The 19,439-nt window shown below is 37.4% G+C and overlaps 1 protein-coding gene across 1 annotated transcript in view; it reads left to right on the top strand.

The window, feature by feature from the left end:
* Window positions 1-479: 479 nt before the first annotated feature.
* Window positions 480-19,439, top strand: part of LOC135785270 (uncharacterized) — a 35,968-nt gene continuing 17,008 nt past the window's right edge. Inside the window, exons 1-14 of the mRNA XM_073813176.1 lie at window positions 480-609; window positions 3,247-3,804; window positions 4,675-4,840; window positions 5,079-5,301; window positions 6,612-6,785; window positions 7,079-7,156; window positions 7,386-7,397; window positions 7,484-7,585; window positions 8,699-8,752; window positions 8,915-8,968; window positions 9,055-9,108; window positions 9,363-9,416; window positions 10,072-10,125; window positions 11,373-11,426. Coding sequence (XP_073669277.1) covers window positions 528-609; window positions 3,247-3,804; window positions 4,675-4,840; window positions 5,079-5,301; window positions 6,612-6,785; window positions 7,079-7,156; window positions 7,386-7,397; window positions 7,484-7,585; window positions 8,699-8,752; window positions 8,915-8,968; window positions 9,055-9,108; window positions 9,363-9,416; window positions 10,072-10,125; window positions 11,373-11,426 — 1,719 coding nt within the window. The 5' untranslated portion in view covers window positions 480-527. The remainder of the gene's footprint in view (window positions 610-3,246; window positions 3,805-4,674; window positions 4,841-5,078; window positions 5,302-6,611; window positions 6,786-7,078; window positions 7,157-7,385; window positions 7,398-7,483; window positions 7,586-8,698; window positions 8,753-8,914; window positions 8,969-9,054; window positions 9,109-9,362; window positions 9,417-10,071; window positions 10,126-11,372; window positions 11,427-19,439) is intronic.

Genomic DNA, 19,439 nt, shown 5'->3' with positions numbered 1-19,439 from the left:
GTACTTACAGTTATATTGTATTTAATGGTTTTGTATCAAGTCCATAACAATGACCAATTATGAGGCCTGATTTGTGATTATTTGATGATAGCTGTCTACAAAATCGTAATTTTTTGTTGGTTAGATACTGTTATCCAGTTTGTACCACAATTTGAGAATATGGGTCAAGAGCCTCACTTGTGGTTATTTACTCATGCAATACTTAGCAGTGGTTATTTTACATTATACTAGATGTTCAATCCCAGATGTAATTACTTGATTTTGTTTCGAAGGAGCCAACTTAACACCCTGCGTACAAATGTCTGTACTGATCTGATTAGCTTAAGTGATTGTATAACATTACAGCTATAATCAAATGAAAACGCCATCTTTCAGTAATCATGTAAGCAAACTGATTCTCAGCCATTTAAAATAATTACAAACTGCAATGAGGCTATGCATCCAAAACAAACATATTTTAATCTTTTTCTTTTCTCAGGGCTCTAAAGATTGACACTTCGAGGAAAGGACTAAAACCGAAGTTCAAAATGTTGTGGATTTTGAGGCCTTTTACAGCACTGCTCTTTCTCACCTATTCACAAGCGGGAGAGGATGATGATATTCGAGCTGGTATGGGCTATTTCTTGTGTTCGACACTTTGTTCTGTTGTTTAAGGAATAGTTCACCCAAAAATAATAAATCTGTCATCACTTATCCCCAGGTTGTTACAAACATCTATAAATTTTTTTGATCTGCTGAACGCTAAGGAAGATATTTTGAGGAATGTTTGTAACCAAACAGTCTTTGAGCAGCTTTGACTTCCATAGTATTTTTTAAAATACTTTCTTTGTGTTTAACAGAACAAAGACATTTATGCAGGTTTGTAACAACTTGAGGGTGTGTTATAATGACAGAATTTTATTTTTTGGTGAACTATCACTTTAAGCACCAACAGACGTATCAGTCAAAACAACACTTTGTTTCAAACCCTAGCCTTGCCTTTTTAAATTCAGACAGCAGACGACTCTGGGCCGGATCCGCACCGGATCAGCGCCAGAGCTGACTTCGGCACAGATCCGGAGCGGATCCGGCCCAGAGTGGTGGATAAGATCTTCTTTTGTCATAAGAAAACATAACACAACACACAACAACACACAACAGAACATAACATAACACAACAACACACAACACAACACAACACACAACAAAACACAACACACAACATAAAACAACACAACAAACAACACAACACACAAAACAACACATAACACAAAACACAACAACACATAACACAACAACACATAACACAAAACACAACACACAACATAACACAACACACAACAACACACAACAGAACATAACATAACACAACAACACACAACAAAACACAACACAACACACAACAAAACACAACACACAACATAAAACAACACAACAACACACAAGAAAACACACAACAACAGACAACACAATAAAACACACAACACAAAACAACACCACAAGCAACACAACACACAAAACAACACAACAACACACAACATAACACATAACACAACACACAACATAACACATAACACAACAACACACAACATAACACATAACACAACACACAACAAAACACAACACACAACCCAACAACACACAACATAACACAACACATAACACATAACACAACACAAAACACCCAAACACAACAACACATAACACAACACACAACATAACACAACACACAACAACACACAACATAACATAACATAACACAACAACACACAACATAACACAACACAACACAACACAACACACAACAAAACACAACACACAACATAAAACAACACAAGAAAACCCACAACACACAACAAAAGACAACACAATAAAACACACAAAACAAAACAACACAACACCACAAGCAACACAACACACAAAACAACACAAAACACAACAACACACAACATAACAACACACAACATAACACATAACACAACAACACACAACATAACAACACACAACATAACACAACACACAACAAAACACAACACACAACCCAACAACACACAAAATAACATATAACACAACACATAACACAAAACACCCAAACACAACAACACACAACAAAACACACAACATAACACACACAACACAACACACAACACAAAACAACACAGCACACAACAACACACAACACACAACAACACAGCACACAACAACACACAACACACGACCGCCTTGCTATCTACCACCTGTACAGGAAGATGCCATCTAAAACTTCTTCCTCATAAGGTATCTCTACATAGGCAGTCACTTTATAGGTCTTCTGTGATTTACATTTATATTGTTATACATTGTTATACATACACATGCATATACAAGCAAAGATGGATATAATAAGATTGAGCACTGCTATTACTATGGCTGTGTCCAAATACCCACACTTGCGGTCTTGTCCACTCGAGTAGAAAGTAAGTGTGCAAGACTTTCCTATGTCTTAAAACTGGCAAAGTGCAGAGCCCTTAAACCACACTAAACCCGCTTCGGAGTGGTATTCAAGGCTAAGCGTATCCCATCATTCATTATGTTCTGGATGTTAATCGTGAGAACCTCGCAAGATGTCGTGGAAACTTTTAATTGTAAGTTAATAATTGGATTTTACATATTTTGGTAGTAAAACGGAAAGTTTTCCACATTTCATTGGGGAAAATATTGTTATGTATTTTGTAAAACATCTGCAACTGCTTAATCTTATTGAAACTACATTAATGGTAAAGTGTATTCATGGACTACTGAATAATAAACTTTAATAAAGCTGCATGCACAAAATTAAGAGTTTTTTACAGGTGCAAGCCTTCCAGTTAAAAGAACCAATCATCAATCTATAAAGACTGATGCTTCTCTGGGGGAGGGGCTTAATACAAACCACGTAAGGTGCTTGACAACCTGTGCACATAGTAGCTTAAACCACCTTGAAGAAAGGTGTTTTAGCGCAGTTTGAGCTAAAGAAACAAAATGTGATACCTCAAAGGTACATATCTTTACCAAAATGGTACATTTTAGGACATTATTGAAAAGGTACCGTCCCAGTGACAACTTTTTTACCTTTATTTCTGAGAGTGTACTAACCTTTATCTCCACCTTTAACAATCTATCAATACTCTGAGATTTCTGACTTACTGTATAGTCAACTGAATTTTTGAAGGGCACCATCAAAATAAAGTGTTACAGAGTTAAATTGTCCTTTTGTGCAGAATTGAATATTTTTTTCTCATTCCATAGGCTGTAGCACAGCAGTTAATGACCTGGTCTACATCATTGATGGCTCCTGGAGCGTTGGAGATCAAGACTTCAAAACAGCCAAGCGCTGGTTGATCAATGTCACAAGTGGCTTCGACGTGAGTTCACACTACTCACAGGTGGGTGTAGTACAGTACAGTGACACCCCGAGATTGGAGATCCCGCTTGGAGTTCACAAGACCACTCCTGATCTTATTGAAGCCATCAAGCACATCGAATACTTAGGTGGAAACACGCAGACAGGCCGTGCCATCAAGTTTGCCGTGGACCACGTCTTTGCATCCTCACAGCGGAGTGATGTGAAGAATCGCATTGCCGTGGTCGTGACCGATGGAAAGTCGCAGGATGATGTTGTCGACTCCAGTGTGGAGGCGAGGGAGAAAGGGATCAAACTTTTTGCGGTGGGTGTGGGAACGGAGATCACCACGTCAGAGCTTGTGACCATTGCCAACAAGCCTGCAGGTGACTACTTACTTTATGCGGAGGACTACACCAATATCGACCGCATTCGTGACGCCATGGAGCAAAAGCTGTGCGAGGGTAAGATCTGAATGCGTGCGACCATAAACATGAACCACATTACAGCCAGCTTTTGCCGTTATTGTCCCCCTCCTGGGCGAACAAGGGCATACAAGTACAGGGAATCCACCAAACTACCGCACTCCATTCATGCCCAGTGACAAGAAAAGCCACAGAGCTCATGGGCCAAACCAGCGGCATGAGGCTGGGAGAGTAGTGGGGATGGTTAGAAGGAAACAGATGTGATATGACTACTGCCAACCACAATACAGCTACAATACTTTTGGAAGTGTTCATATGTCAGCAGCAGCAGAAATGTGGTTTCTTCAAATAAGAAAAAAAATCACAAATGTGATTTCTTTAATATCTTGATTATTTCTCATAGACAAAGAGATTAAATTTAGAGCATCCGATGAAACTGGGGTTAAACTTAAAAAAGGTCAAAAAGGGATGAGCCCAGCCGTTGGGTTAAATTAACCCAGAAAATATTTAAAATTGAACCAACAATGGGTTATAACAACCCAGCATTTGTTAAATTACTATCCAAGGGTCTGGGCTCGTTCCTTTTTGACCCAATGCTGGGTTAAAAAAATAACCTGCCATTTTTACTGATAAAGAAATAACAGATTGAAATAACACGAATGATGGCAACATTGTCATTTTTGCCTGATGTAGTCCTTTAATCTAAATCATATTCGGCACAATTGGGGGCTTTTTGCTTTGAGATATGCTTTAATCATTCTTTATGAAAGTTAGCATGGTTATCATAAAGCACCATCACATAACATATTGATTCAATTAGATGTGAGGCAAGATTTAGAAAATGAATGAGACACCGTTTCTGTGTGGTACCATGATCATCTTGATAATTGACATTGTCTCCTGACCCAGAATCTGTATGTCCCACACGTATTCCTGTGGCTTCCCGGGATGAGAAAGGCTTTGAGCTGATGTTGGGAATGAAGATCCATAAGAAGGCTAAGAAGATACAGGGCTCATTAGTGTCTGAGACAGCCTATCTGCTAGACGAAGACATCGATGTTACCGAAAACACAAGGTCGGTTTTAAAATGAATGCTGATTTGTTAATTCAAATGATTTTTAAGGCAGACCCATTTAATTTGTAATTACTTGCCATTTGGCAGTGAGAAGAAAATCGTCACTCATTGAAATGTGTATAAAAAGTGTTTAATGTATTTTAAGCCAATGATTTCTCTATAAATCCCAATAGAGCCAAATGTGTAATGCAATACTTGTATCAATCCGACTAATGGAGGTTTGCAAATTGTTTTAAAGGGAAATCTTTCCAGAAGGCCTTCCACCATCCTATGTGTTTGTGGCAACTTTGAGGTTGAGAGGACCCTCAAACACAGAAAAGTTTGATGTGTGGAGGGTGCTGTCTAAAGATGGACAAGTTCAAGCTGCTGTCACACTAAGTGGAAATGACAAATCTGTCAGATTCACAACCACCAACACGCTTAATGGCCAACAGATCATTACTTTTGATAGAGGCATTGAGGTTAGTAAAACTTTCACAGTACACTACCGTAACAAGGCTCCTTACCGTGGGTTCACACCAGGCGCGTTAAGGCGTCAACTTTGCGTCTACCGTGTGTAGTTTGTCGCTTGAACATTTTGAGTTTACTCGCAGGTGAAATTCTAGTCATCCAGACATTCACGTGGAAATTTGCGTCAACTTCGCGTTTTTCCACCAAAGTTCACATTTTTCAACTCGTGCATTTCCCGCGGCAACACTCAATTCGCGCCGAGGTAAACGCCTCATTCGCACCTCCAGACGCACATCAACGTGTCTTTACATTGACTAAACATTGAAATCACTCGCGCTTGATGCCTCTACAGCGGGAGTAGGAAATAAAACTATGAAAGTCAGTGGTGCTCAAAAACTGTTTGGTTACAAACATTGGTCAAAATATCTTCCTTTGTGTTCACCCAAAAATGAAAATTCTGTCATCATTTACTCACTGTCATGTTGTTACAAACCTGTATAAATGTTGTTGTTCTGATAAACACAAAGAAAGATATTTTGAGAAATGTTTGTAACCAAACATTTACTTACATAGAATATTTTTTTCCTACTATGGAAGTGAATGCGGCCCATGAACGGTTTGGTTACAAACATTTCTCAAAATATCTTTCTTTGTGTTCATCAGAACAAAGACATTTATATAGGTTTGTAACAATATGAGGGTGAGTAAATGATGACAGAATTTTTTTTTTTGGGTGAACTATCCCTATAAGGGTGAGTAAAAAAATCCTTGTTTACCCCTTTATTAACTCTTTCCCCCTCCAGCGTTTTTGAAAAAAGTTTCCAGCCAGCGCCTGCATTAATGATTTTCACAAAACTTTAATTGCCTTCCAGAAAATGTTTTTTTTGTGTAAATACATACAAAATATCAAATAAAATATTAAATAAACAACAGACCCTCTGTTTAAAAAAAACTTTCTCTCTACCTTTTCTCTAGTTATCATCTCTCAAATATGGGTAGATTTCTTCAAAATGGAGATAATTCCATTTTTGTGAAGGACTTTTGATAGAGTAAAAACTCTGTGTATGTTTTGAGGATCTCTCTGAATCTGATCTCTTTCACGTGAGGCGTTACTTCCGGGTTGTATAAGTTGCTGAAGAGCGCCACTTGGTGGATAATTGCGGTATTGCTGATTGCCAGAAATACTCGTCATCTGCAGGGAAGCGTTTTCTCTTAACTAACGAGTTAACTCGTCAATGGCGGGGAAAGAGTTAAGGTTAACAGCTCATTTATCATGTATGTAGCACCATGTACTAAATTCTCATTACCTGAAATCTTACAGACACTTTTTGATGGAAGCTGGCACCAGTTGAAGGTTCTGGTTAGACCCATACGTGTCACATTTTTCCTGGATGACCAGCAGATCGAGGGCAAAGCTCTGGAACCTGTTGTGCCCATCTACATCAATGGGAAGACTCAGATTTCCAAACGCTTTGGGTCTGATGCTACACTTTCTGTAAGTGGCATTTACCAGATTGCTAACTAACCACATAGGAATCTCTGTAAACCAAATTAACTACAGCATTAATAATCAAAATCATCTTGTATGGTTATTTTTACGATACCACACTGATCTATTGCAGTCGTGTCTTGCTATTCTTCTAAGATATTGCAAATTTCACATTTTTATGATAGTGGGAATATCACATTCACAATATGCCAATTGAGTAATTCTATTGTTATGGTTTAATCATTTTGTATTGCAATTTTTGAGCTATGTTTATATTTTTTCTTTCCAATTCCTTGCAGATAGAAATCCAGAAACTGAGACTTTATTGTGATCCACAGCAAAGTGAGAGAGAGACAGCATGTGAGATCTACTCTGTGGTAGGCGATCTGATTGGAGTAGAGTGGTCATGTTATGAGTGCTTTTGATCCAATAATTTCTTCACTATAATCAATAAAATCAATTAAGTAATAAATGTCTATGAAGAAAATAAATGCAGAAAATATCCTCTTGAATTAAGGCTAAAAATGTCTGTAAAACTTTTGCATCTAAAAATGTTTGTTTTTGGAGTCTAAATGTTTCTCTCCTATCCTTTTTACGGTTTTACAGGATGATGAAAGGGTGAGTTAGATTTTTTTATATTATTGTCATGGGTCAACAGTCATGTCAATAAGGTTCACATAACAGTAGTTTGTTTACCTCTGCAGTGCCCTTTGGACCGTAAGCCCACCAACGACACAGAAGAAGAATGTGACTGCGATCAAGGACAGCCAGGACCACCTGGGCCAGCAGGACCTCCAGGACTAAAGGTAAATCAAGCTCTCCATCACTAAAAATCTTACTACAGCATCTTTTAAGGAATAGTTCATCAAAGATTAAAAAAAAAAACTTTATTTTACTTACTCTCAAGCTATCCTGGATGTATATGACTTCCCAGCAAGCGGTTTTGCATGTTATAGATATCTAATAGGTGTCCAAACACAGCATCTAGCCTGAAACAAGGCAAACATTTTAACCATATTGTCTAAGGATTGTCAATAAATAAATAAATCATTAAATAAATGAATACAATCAAACACCTTGTTATAATTGTTGACTTTGCTTACATGATGGAATATCAAACATCTCACAAGTTATTTGGCAAAAACGGCATGTAACCACCATATTCAATATTATTTTTGCTAGAAGTGTCATCATTGACGAACTACATGGGGTCTATAGCTAGGGGCAACCTTCCAATCTCTTTAAGTGATTTAAAGGAACAATATGTAGGATTGTGGCCAATACTGGTACTGCATTTACGAAACTAGTGGCCAATACGCAACATGACAACATCAACATCAGTTGAAGGCTGCAACTCCATTGCAACTCCATGAGGTGGCTAATACCTGCCTTTGCCCTTGTGACGTTGGGGTTAGGGGTGGAGTTTCGTTATAATTTTTTTATGATAATCGTACGTTTTTGTGTAATTAACTCCGTACGAATTAATGCAAATTATACTACGGGTCCATTGAATGCTTGAATCTGATTGGCCGATGAACGTTCTGAGGTGTGCAATTATTTTCTGGGAAACACATGGCGAACGTAGTTCCAGGCAGCTCTCTTGACTGCATTACAGTTCCACTGTCTGTAATAACAGACTAACAAAAACAACATGACAGACAATTTTCTGAGGCAATAACAGCGCTGTTTGGAGACGCACAGAGGTAGCCTCGTTCACACAATCTCTGTCTTCACACAAACTCTGCTTTGCGTTGTGGCCGCATCACCACCTCGGGTGTGCATTATTTTTCTAATAATTCAACAGGCCGTTGTCAATTATTCCTTAACTAGCTTACTCATAAAATATGTAGGAATTGTTGTGAGATCAGGCTAGGTGAACTGGACTGATTTACAATGAAAGTCTGATGGCTTCTCGACAGGGTTCCCGTGGTGAGAAGGGACAGGAAGGGTCTTCGGGCCCAGATGGTAAGACTGTGAGTAAACCCCATATATTCAGGATATTTCATGGCCTTACATACAGTAGTAAAATTAGATGGAAGATGGAAAACTTTGCATTGAAGTACTTGCGTTTAGATGTTTACAACCTCAGCTGACCTGTGATTAGGTTCTGAAGTTTATACATCTTCTCAATAAAGGGACCCCAAGGGAAAATAGGAAAGCCTGGAGAGCAGGGCAAACCTGGACAGAAGGTTAGATGTTCTTCAATTATAATGCTGTTTAACAATATTGTTGTATCTTTACGTGAGCAAAACTGTTTGCTTTGTTTTTATCACAGGGTGACAAAGGTCTACCAGGGCTAAAGGGTAAACCAGGATTGAAAGGTTTGAAAGTAAGTCTTGTATCAGGATAAATCAATTGACTCCCATTCTTACAAAGTGATTCTTTTTGGGAATGGAGCAGATGCTGTTTGCTCATTCTCAAATTTAGATGAAACATTTGTTTGGCAGAAAAAGAGCTTCTTGCCACACTGGTGGAGCTCAGTGTTTTCAGCATCCTACTGTAATTACTGCTTCCTGGATGTAATTCAATGAGCTTGTCTTTTCCAATATTGAAATTCATATTCAGTCTATTTTATTTATCCAGGGTGAACGTGGAGGACAAGGGTTGCCAGGGAAACAAGGCCGGCCAGGACCTATGGTAAGACATCAAATAATTGGAGCCATTTTCCAATCCCTTTGCCAGGCCTGTGCACAGTACCAATTTTTGGTCTGAATGAGTCAATGGTTTCTTTTATGCATGGTCACTGTACCAGATGTTGGTTGGACCTGCATAGAAAAAGATAACAGAAGAAAAATTCTCTATTTGTGTAAAATAAGGATAATGGTAAACACAATGCATGAAATAAAACATGTTTAAGTTTTATATTACTCCAAAATCATTTTTATGAAAATTTCAGAGCAGAATAATTGTTTAGTTTAGTAGGTTAAGAGTATTTGCACTTTGAAATAGATTTCAGTACAAAATTTTTAAACTTCTTAAATCAAGATACATTTAAGAACCAACATGACCTTATGAGATATTAAGTCTTGCTTTCTGAAAAAAATCTCCCAGGGGGGCCATGCCCCTAGACCCCCTAAATTTGAGCTTAGCCCCCAATGTATACAAACCCTGGCTCTGCCCCTGGTCCCAAGCTGGGGCAGTACCCTTTAAAAAAAACTAATACAGTATGTTCCATGATATGTTACATTTGATACTAATATGTACCTCTGAGGTATTAATATGAACTCTTGCAGTGCCTTATGACACAGTTTTCATGGTGATTAACAGCTCTTTAATTTGTGTGGTTTAATAGGGAGAGGACGGGAAGAAAGGTGGACAAGGATCTCCTGGGGGGCCTGGTCCAAAGGTAAGAATAAATATTATGTGCCAAAAATTGTGTGCCATTGTTACCGCAGGCCAGACATGTGACTAGACTAGACTACAGGTTCTTTAATAGCTTTCATAGATTCACTAAGTTACCTACACGAGAAATGTGTCACTAGCTACGTTTAGATGCAACCAAATAATCCGCTTGAAATCGTATTGATGGCTCAATCGTATTAAAAAGCCTTCATGTAAACATCTTAATCAATACGATTGAGGTTGATTGGATGCAAGTTTTGATTGTATTGAAAGAGTGGCGTAGTCTGATCTGTGATCCGATCAGCAGGAGAAAGTAAAGATGTAAACTCAATCGGATCCAAAAATGCATTGTGCACATGCGCAGAACAATTGTTCTCAAGTTCACATCTTATATTTACCGATTCACATCATGGCAACACACATTATTAAGGTAATGGGGTCACGTGCTGTAAATTCTGCAGTGTTTATGTGTACTTTTAAAACATTAGGCTACATAAAGCAAAAAAACGTGTGTTTACATTACCTTTACCTGGAAACTTCTTAAGAACAACTTTCTCCAACTGAGCTTTGACTTTTATCCAGAGATAAAGCATGAATGCGACAAGAAATGCTGTGTGCAATGTGGGGTTGCCAAGTCCTCTGCTTTTTTAACTGTTTCCACAAATTGTTTTTTTTCTGTGGATTAAAGATAAGAAATATTTTGTTGATTAGTTATTGGTATTTGGGCAGTGAATAGTCAATGGGATGTTTTTGGGATTGTTTTAAATGTCCATTTAAATGGTTTTGATATACAAATCTGGCAACCCTGCCTGTGCGCTTGCGCAGATGTTCGGTTTCGGTTAATATAGAATATACATGTAAATGAACATTTTTATCAGATTGCAATGTTTAGGGTGCATGTTAACTGTATTGTCATAATCTTCGGATTAAATTCAGTTGGATTGTTAAAATTATGTGCCTTTAAACATAGCCATTGAAGACCTTCAATGCAACATGACCAGTGTATTTGTTACTCCTTTTTGTGAACTCTGGAAATGTTCAACAGAATTACTGCTACTATTTCCCATGACCCTCTGTGTCTGGTGTCAAGTGCTGTGTATGCATGACTGAGGGTAGTACTAGTTAAATCCTAACCCTTCAATTAGCTCATTAGACCAATTAAATAGCTCCTTAATTTCTTCCTCTCATCAATGACATTTAAACTCCAAAAGTCTCTCCAATGGCACCTAAAATACTGTCATGTTTCTTCAGGGGGAATCTGGAATCCCCGGCAGTAAAGGATCACCTGGCCCCATGGGACCAAAGGTCAGTCTACTTTAAAAAGTATTTTAATTAGGTGTAATAGTGTAAAACAGAGTACATGCCTGTATTTTCAGACAGGTACTTAGCAATTTAAGACCAACTCATGTTAGTTTTCTTTTAAAGGCATTATGCCTCTTGGTTCACAGCAAGGGTTTTCTGTGTTATAGACAGTATTGAAACTTACTTGACATTATTGAAACTTACTTGAAACTAAGTATCATCTGGTGTTGAATACCACTAGGACAATAAATAAAGTTTTCTTTGATATAATTTCAAGGAACATTGCACTAGCTAATAGTTTACAGGACCCAAACAGACAGCCATTCTTGTAAAGTCAAAATGTACATATAGTTAGTCACTGTTGACTCGAACCCATTGGAGAGTCTCTAAACCAAATCAAAATGTTTCCACGAAGCTATGAATTATTAATTAGATCATTCATCATTTTTGGGGACAGATGACATGGAATGACAGTAAATACAAAAATGTGCTGTTCATGCAAGCAACGTTATACCACTTTTTACCAGTAAGATATTATTCACACGTCAGTACTAAAATATCGATAAACTAAGAAAGCGCAAGTTTCCTTTAAGCCAAACTGAAAGCCCTAACTGTGGGTTCACACCAGCTGCGTTTAAGACGTCAAAAAAAAAAGAAAGAATATTTTTAGTTTACTCACTTTATTTGCTCGTGAAAGCCGCGTGTGAAATTCTAGTCATCGAGACATTTACGCGGAAATTCGCGTCATGGGAGGAGCTTCTGCAACTCCGCTCGCTTTCTGTAATCAAGCTCCTGATTCCACCAAAGTTCAAATTTTTCAACTCGCCTTAACTAGAACTAGACACACGAAAGAGGCGGAATTGCATCTACCGCGCCACGCTAAACGCCTCATTCGCGCCGCGAGACCTCCAGAAGCACGTCAATGCGTCTTCACATTGACTTAACATTGAATCACTCTACCGCCGCAAGCAAACATATCTTAAATTTTTCATTTTGGATCCATAACTTAACTATCTTTGTTCATTAAACTTATTAAAAATGAGTGGATTAATTTACATAAACCTTAAACTTAAAAAAATCAAGTGTAATTAACTTAACATTATCAATTCAAAATGCTGTAAGAAATACTCATAAGCCCTTGCGTCTAAACATTTTGAATGAACAACTGATATAAACCAGTTAATAACACATCTTAGAGTTTTACACTCTTTGTAACATATTTTTTTTGTAAATTATAGTTTTTTTTCAGGTGATCAGTGTTTTTCTTTGGTATGCATGCACCACATTTACTGTATTTCTCTATAGACCGTTTCAGCGGTAACAACATAAACAAGCCGCTGTCGCGGTCCGCACGTAACTTCCGGTAAACTCCGCTAAAAATAAATAACAACAAATTCTTTAAACATAGTTTATTTATATAACAAGCAAACAAAACAACACATAGATTACCTAGGAAACCAAAACATTTGTTATTTTCGACGAGGCATTTGTTCAAGAGATCAGTTTAGCAACTAGTCAGACCATTAAAAAAACGAAACCGGAAGTAAGGTTCGGATCCAGACGTGTATCACGTGCGTCCGATGAAACCATCTATACTATAAGGAAGATACACATGAACAGTGCAGTTTGTTGTGTGCTTCTGTGGAGAATTAAGTTTATTTATTGATGGACATAGAGTCAGTCCTGAAACCTTTCATTACACATTATTATATAAAGTTAAATGACAATTTAATTTCAGTCTGTATGAACACCAAGTAACCTTAATTGTTTAAGTGCACTGTACAAACTCCAAGTTTGGTGAACTTAAAATGTTGTTGTTTGGCTCTTGACCAAACAACCCATTGCTACCAATTGAGCTACAGGAACACAAGCAGACAACATAATAACTCCAAAATATTGCTCTGTCGCTCTGTGCATCTAACCTGGTCTCACTGTTAATACATAGTACTAACATGTAAAACATACTTTTTTGTACGTTTAAGTAGATGCTGAAATTTCAGTTTAACCCTTTTATCAATAATGTTACCACCCTAACCCTACCCCAAACCTTGACCTAAACCCAAACACTTTTCAAACGTACATCGACTGAAAGATGCAAAAATCACAAATCTGTGAAGTAACACGCAAGAGCCAATGAGCGGTTGATATCACTGCCGACACAAGCAATGTGTCGAAAAGCTTCTTGAGGTGCAATATTTGAATTTAAATGCAAGATTTGACGTTTACGGTCAGTGCTGAGAGCTGGGATTAAGATAAAGGGCTGAATTTTGTAATTAATGTTGTTTAGTTAAATCCTATAGAACACACCCAAAACGAAATCATAGAAAACCTCAAAAGAAAATGTTTTTTTTTTTTTTTTGCTCCCAGTCACGTTTTATTGCCCTGTAATTTTTATCCTACGCACTTGGCTTACCACACTTCAGCAAAAACATTTTTGCAAACAGCCTAATGTATTGTAACCTATTTTATGCAACATGCATTAGCCTGTGCTTTGCTATGTGGTGCGGCTTTCAGTGATGTAGGTGTTGTAGTGATGATGTAATGTGTAATGTTTTCGTTCAGATCACTAAAATCGAATGAGACTTATTTATACCCAGGGCTCAATCCATGTAGAGATGCATCATTGGCCAGACATCTTGTCTGTGCTTATAGTGCCAGCTGTAGTTTTTGGATGTTCACGTGAAATCTGCACTATTGATTTCTAGCCTCAATTCTCCAACCATAGAGTCAGTGTCAATGTTGTCAGCTTTTTAGTCTGTGTATCCTGGCATGCAACCCTAATAATATCCTTTACCTTACTCCCCTTTTAAATTTGATGGACAGGACTTACGTCAAAAGGAAATCGTTGCTTAAAATATCTGACTCTGTTAACACATTTTTCCAATGGGCTGACAAATGGTCCTAAATATTAGTTCTGGGTTCTGTTAGATGATGCCAAGATACATAATTTTCATTGGGAAAGATTCAAGCCACTTGTTTATTTTCTGTGTGCAATATTTTACATCTTTCTACCCACTTAAATACTGTAGAGATGAAGTATAGGCAGATGTTTTAAATGTTGTCATTTTTGTAAACAACTTCTTTGAAACAGTTTCTATATTTCTCAATGTTTGCATTGGGATATTCATGTGCATCCATCACTTCTCATATAGGCTATGTGGAAGACCAGCTAGTTGTCACATGAGCAATTTCCAGTAACTAACAGAGTTTCAGTAAAAAGTCCAACTACACAAATGTATGTTTTATCTAGCAGTGGTTAAGTGTGTGGTTTCCGAAATCTAGTTTAACCCTAAATAGTGTTCCTGTAGCTCATTGCATTGCGTTAATATAGCAAAATGCCATCGGTTTGATTAGGTCACACAACATAAAAACAACATTTTACTTGCAAATGTCTTTATTGCATAGTCAACATCTAATTTTCTCATTCTGGTTGAGTTTAATAGCATTATGCTATAAAAGGGGTGGGGAACCCTGGTCCTGGAGGGCCACTGTCCTGCAGAGTTTAGTTCCAACCCTAATTAAACACACCTGAAAAATCTAATTCAAGTCTTCAGTATTACTTGAAAATGAAATTCAGGTGTGTTTGGTTAGGGTTGGAACTAAACTGTGCAGGACAGTGGCCCTCAAGGACCCAGGGTTCCCCACTCCTGTGCTAAAAAGTTTGTCTTAACTCTTCAGGCTTGCAGTCAAAGGACTTCTCACTTTAACAATGTGGTGTATTTCCTTAAAACAAGCCCTTAAGAAAAAGAAGTTTGTAGATTACCCAAAACTAGGTCAAAAACCTTCCCTTTTCAGATTACAAAACTGTTACAAGACCACAAAAACCTCGGTGTATAACTTGTTGCTCGGTTCTCTCGTACAGAGTTGCTATAACCAGTCTTTGCTGGTTACATTCATGTGGCATTTTGGTTTTACTGCTGAGGTTTTACCTCTTGAGCCCATTCAGACTGCACACGTCAACACACACCCCATATAGTCTTGCACTTCTATAACCCCCTCGCACAAAGTTACTGACACTTCCTTTCCTGTCCCTCAAATATATGCACCATTTAAAATTTACTTGAGTGATGGGTGAACAGCCACTGCTGTCACTAGAGTCGAAGTAGGTGGGTGTGGTTTGAGCAACCAGCCACCTCAGCTTCACCCAAGTCCCGCCTCTTTAACCATTTTCAGAAATCCGCGAATTATGGGCTGTGACATGCGGCCAAGATGGCGATAGCAGGCACCGCCTACTATTGGCTTAAAAACGATCTTCAGGAACCTATGGGTGACGACACTACATCCATGTTTTTTTTACAGTCTATGGTTTGAATCCAGGAACACACGTTGATAAAGTGATAAATGTAAACGTACTTACAAAAAACTCTTAAAATGTCTGGGTTATTTTTAAGTCATGCTGGATAAAATTGGACAAAACACACACTGCTGGGTTAAAATTTACCCAATGGGTTGTTTTAACCCAAATGCTGAGTTAATATAACCCATGGCTGCATAACAACAACCCATCATTGGCTTATTTTTATCCCAACATGGGGTCATTTTTAACCCAGCATGTTTTCTGTCCAATATTTACCCATCATTGGTCAAAAATAACCCAATCATTTTTAGAGCGTATAGTTAGTAAAATGTCTAAAGTGGACTATCGAAACAAGTTGAAGTGTTCGGTTCATAGCTGCGCTCTTCCCCCTTTACTCACGTGCAGTAAAAATGGCTTATGCTCATAAGTTATGAAATTCAAAACTCACAATTAAAAGGTTAACTTATACAGTATGTTCTATAAAGGAAAGGCAATAGCACAATGGTGAATTGGTGATTTTTTTTGTTTACTGTGTATTTAGATCAGGGCAGTAACCAGAATAGACATTGAGGGGGACATGTTTGATTGGACAGAAACAGTAAAAACATTTTTTAATATACATGCGTATAGCCCTGAATGTTTTACCCCCCAATGTTCAGGATGTGGTTATGGCTTTGATTGAAATAATTGTCCTCTCTGATCCATGTCTAGCCAACTGTAGGAAGCTCTTTCATTTACTGTGAAATGTTTATATTCAGTACTGCTACAGTGTGATGCTTAGACCAGACTAGCAATGCATAAACCACATGTGTGAACAATTGGGTGGAAGTGTTTTACAATAAGGCCACGGTGTATGTCTATGTTTATATGTACTATAAAGATAATTTCTCCAACTGTCTGGTCTCAAGAGCTTCATGGACACAGTTTATAGCTACTGTACGTATGCCACTTGGTTTAACTGGGATTAGATATAGCCTACAGAATCAGCTCTTAATCTTTGAATGCAAATGTAAATTAGATTTTTTTTTATTTTGTTCTGTTGGGAAATGCATAAGCCAAATTTTTTACCCAGGACCCTAGTCATAGTGTGATATAAATTCACCACCAATCTAAAACAAAAATTTAAATTTTCATTTTTTTATGTACATCATTGCAGTGCCACCAATATAATCCACAGTGATAAATTCATTGCACATTATGACCAAATTGAATTAAAATACGGATTAAGAGAACACCCCACAGCCCAGTTGCATTAAATTCAACATGGGACTCAACATCATCAGTGCAAATCAATCCAGTGGTACCATGTCAGAAAACAAATAAACACAGCAAATGAAAGGCTCGCAACATCTCTAACAAAATGATAATCATCTCTTTAATGATAAACATCAGATAATGCTCCAGTCATTTGAACTACACAGTAGGATGGAGAGAAGCACCTGCATGAGTAAAGACATCTTGCTATAACACACAGCTCTGGATATTATTTTAGCTGTGTATATATATCTTACTTCATTGGACTGCTGAGGAGAAGGCATAAACAGCTATATTTTAAAGCATCAACACAATAGGGCTTTATTAAATGTACAGACGTGTTTAGTCTACCCCATATGGTTGTCAGAATCAGAGATGTGTGTGTTTAAACATAGCTGAGAAGACATCAAAGGTGAGGAACAAATAGATGAATGATTGACTTCGAAACCACCGAGCCAGTCGTAGACTGAACTAACATTGTTTCTGCCACAAATGTTTCACTTACATGGATATTTAGGAGTATATTTTTAGTAATGTTTTGGAAAATAGTTTTTACAGATGGTTCTTTGGACAACCAGTGTTATGGAGTGGAACAAAATCAATGACCAACATCAATGTATGAATCTTTGCAATTAAATGTTTCGGACATCAAGAAGGTTAAGACACAGGATGCAATGTTTTGGAAAATAGTTTTTTTTTTGTATTAGAGTGGTTCTTTGGACAACCAGCGTTATTAAATGGAAGAAAGTCATTGGCCAAAATCAATGTTTGAATCCTTGCAATTAAACGTTTTAAGAAATATTAATTCACAGGAAGCGATTCCGTGTCCAAATCACTGACTGGCCAAGGCATTTAGCAAAAGGAGGAAATAAACAAACAGGACTTTACACATGAGAAAGAGGACATTTGTGTAAGTTCAAAGTGAATGGTGGATCGTGGGCAGCTGTGAGGAGGAAAATTTGCAGTATTCCAGGTTATTTATAACTTAATGGAGGGCATTTATTAAAAGGTCAAAATATTTTATTGAAAAACATGTTTACAGTAAGACACTTTCAATTGAAGACTAGCAGGTAAACATGTCAGAGTGTTTGAAAGTTTGTTTTTGAAGAGTTCATATAAGCACCTCAAAGATACATATTGGTACCAAATGTATCTGTAACTAACTAATAGTACATATTACGACCTTCAAAATATTGAGAAAATCACCTTTAAAGTTGTCCAATAGCAACACATATTACTAATGATAAATCATTTTTTATATATTTTACGGAAATGTACAAAATATTTTCATGTAACATCTTAATAATGATTTCTTGTGATAATCATACAGTGTATTATTAGATATTGCTACAAATACCTGTGCTACTTGTTGTGGTCCAGTGTCACATTTGTGAACATCAATTCATTGAACCGAAGAGGTTACCATGACAACAGACATGGTTGCTATACAGTACATGCTCTATACATGACTGTCAGTAGTTTCTTGGTTAGTCCTTCTGCTTGGATTACCACCAGACATACTGTACTGGTGGTATGGCTGCCTGGTTTTACGTTCAGACAGGATTGTTCATCTCGTATGCTAACTCCGTGCTGTGATTGTTAGCACACTATAAAAGACATCTGTGTAGCCAAACACACATACAGATGTCAGGCCCGTTTCAAAGCGGTAACACATGCCACGATAGTTCACATTTATGTTGTTTCTTTAACAGACTCGGTGCACTGTATAATGAGAGACTTGCTTGCTTAAATGTTTTATGTGTCCTGGAAGGCCAAACTCTTTACAAAAGTCTAGTTTCTTCTTTCAAACTGTTGGACAAAGTGTTAGTAAGTGTTCTTGATGCTTTGTGTTTCTTTGCTTAAGGGTACACGACTCACACTTGAACATAATGCCTGAATCCCCTTCACCTGTGATACTATAGCAAAATGGCTCAGCTCAAAGTCTTCTTCATGGTGACATGAAACTCTCAAATACATTTTAGGTTAAGCCAGCTATTATCTATCTTTTAAAAAGGATCATCGATCACAGTTCAACCTTTGGAGAATTCAGATCAGCATCCTTGGAAGTTCAAGCTATATTTCAGTAGTTTCATTTCTTTACTATAAATGCTAGGTTAAAGTCAAAAGTCAAAAAGTACAAACCCAACCATTAGGTTTAATTAATAAAATGTATATATCTGACCCAACCAAGGGTTATAACAACCTAGTATTCTGGGCTAAACCAAGCCAACATATTAATTTATATGCTAATGGTTGGGTTCATTCCTTTTTGACCCAACTACAGTATGGCTTAAAAATATCCCAGCATTTGTTTGGAAAGTGCACTCAACATATTATATCAACATACATTTTTATGTTATTTTAACTTAACAAATTGAAGGTATTGCAGAGGATTTTCTTTTTCCGGGTGGATCATCAAGACTATTGGTCCTCCTAGTTGTCAATCAGGAGTGTTGCGCAATTGC

Source organism: Paramisgurnus dabryanus, chromosome 22 (genome assembly GCF_030506205.2).
Source record: "Paramisgurnus dabryanus chromosome 22, PD_genome_1.1, whole genome shotgun sequence".
NCBI lineage: Eukaryota > Metazoa > Chordata > Actinopteri > Cypriniformes > Cobitidae > Paramisgurnus > Paramisgurnus dabryanus.
The sequence above is the reverse complement of the archived record's forward strand: the minus strand, read 5'-3'. Positions and strand labels throughout refer to the sequence as shown.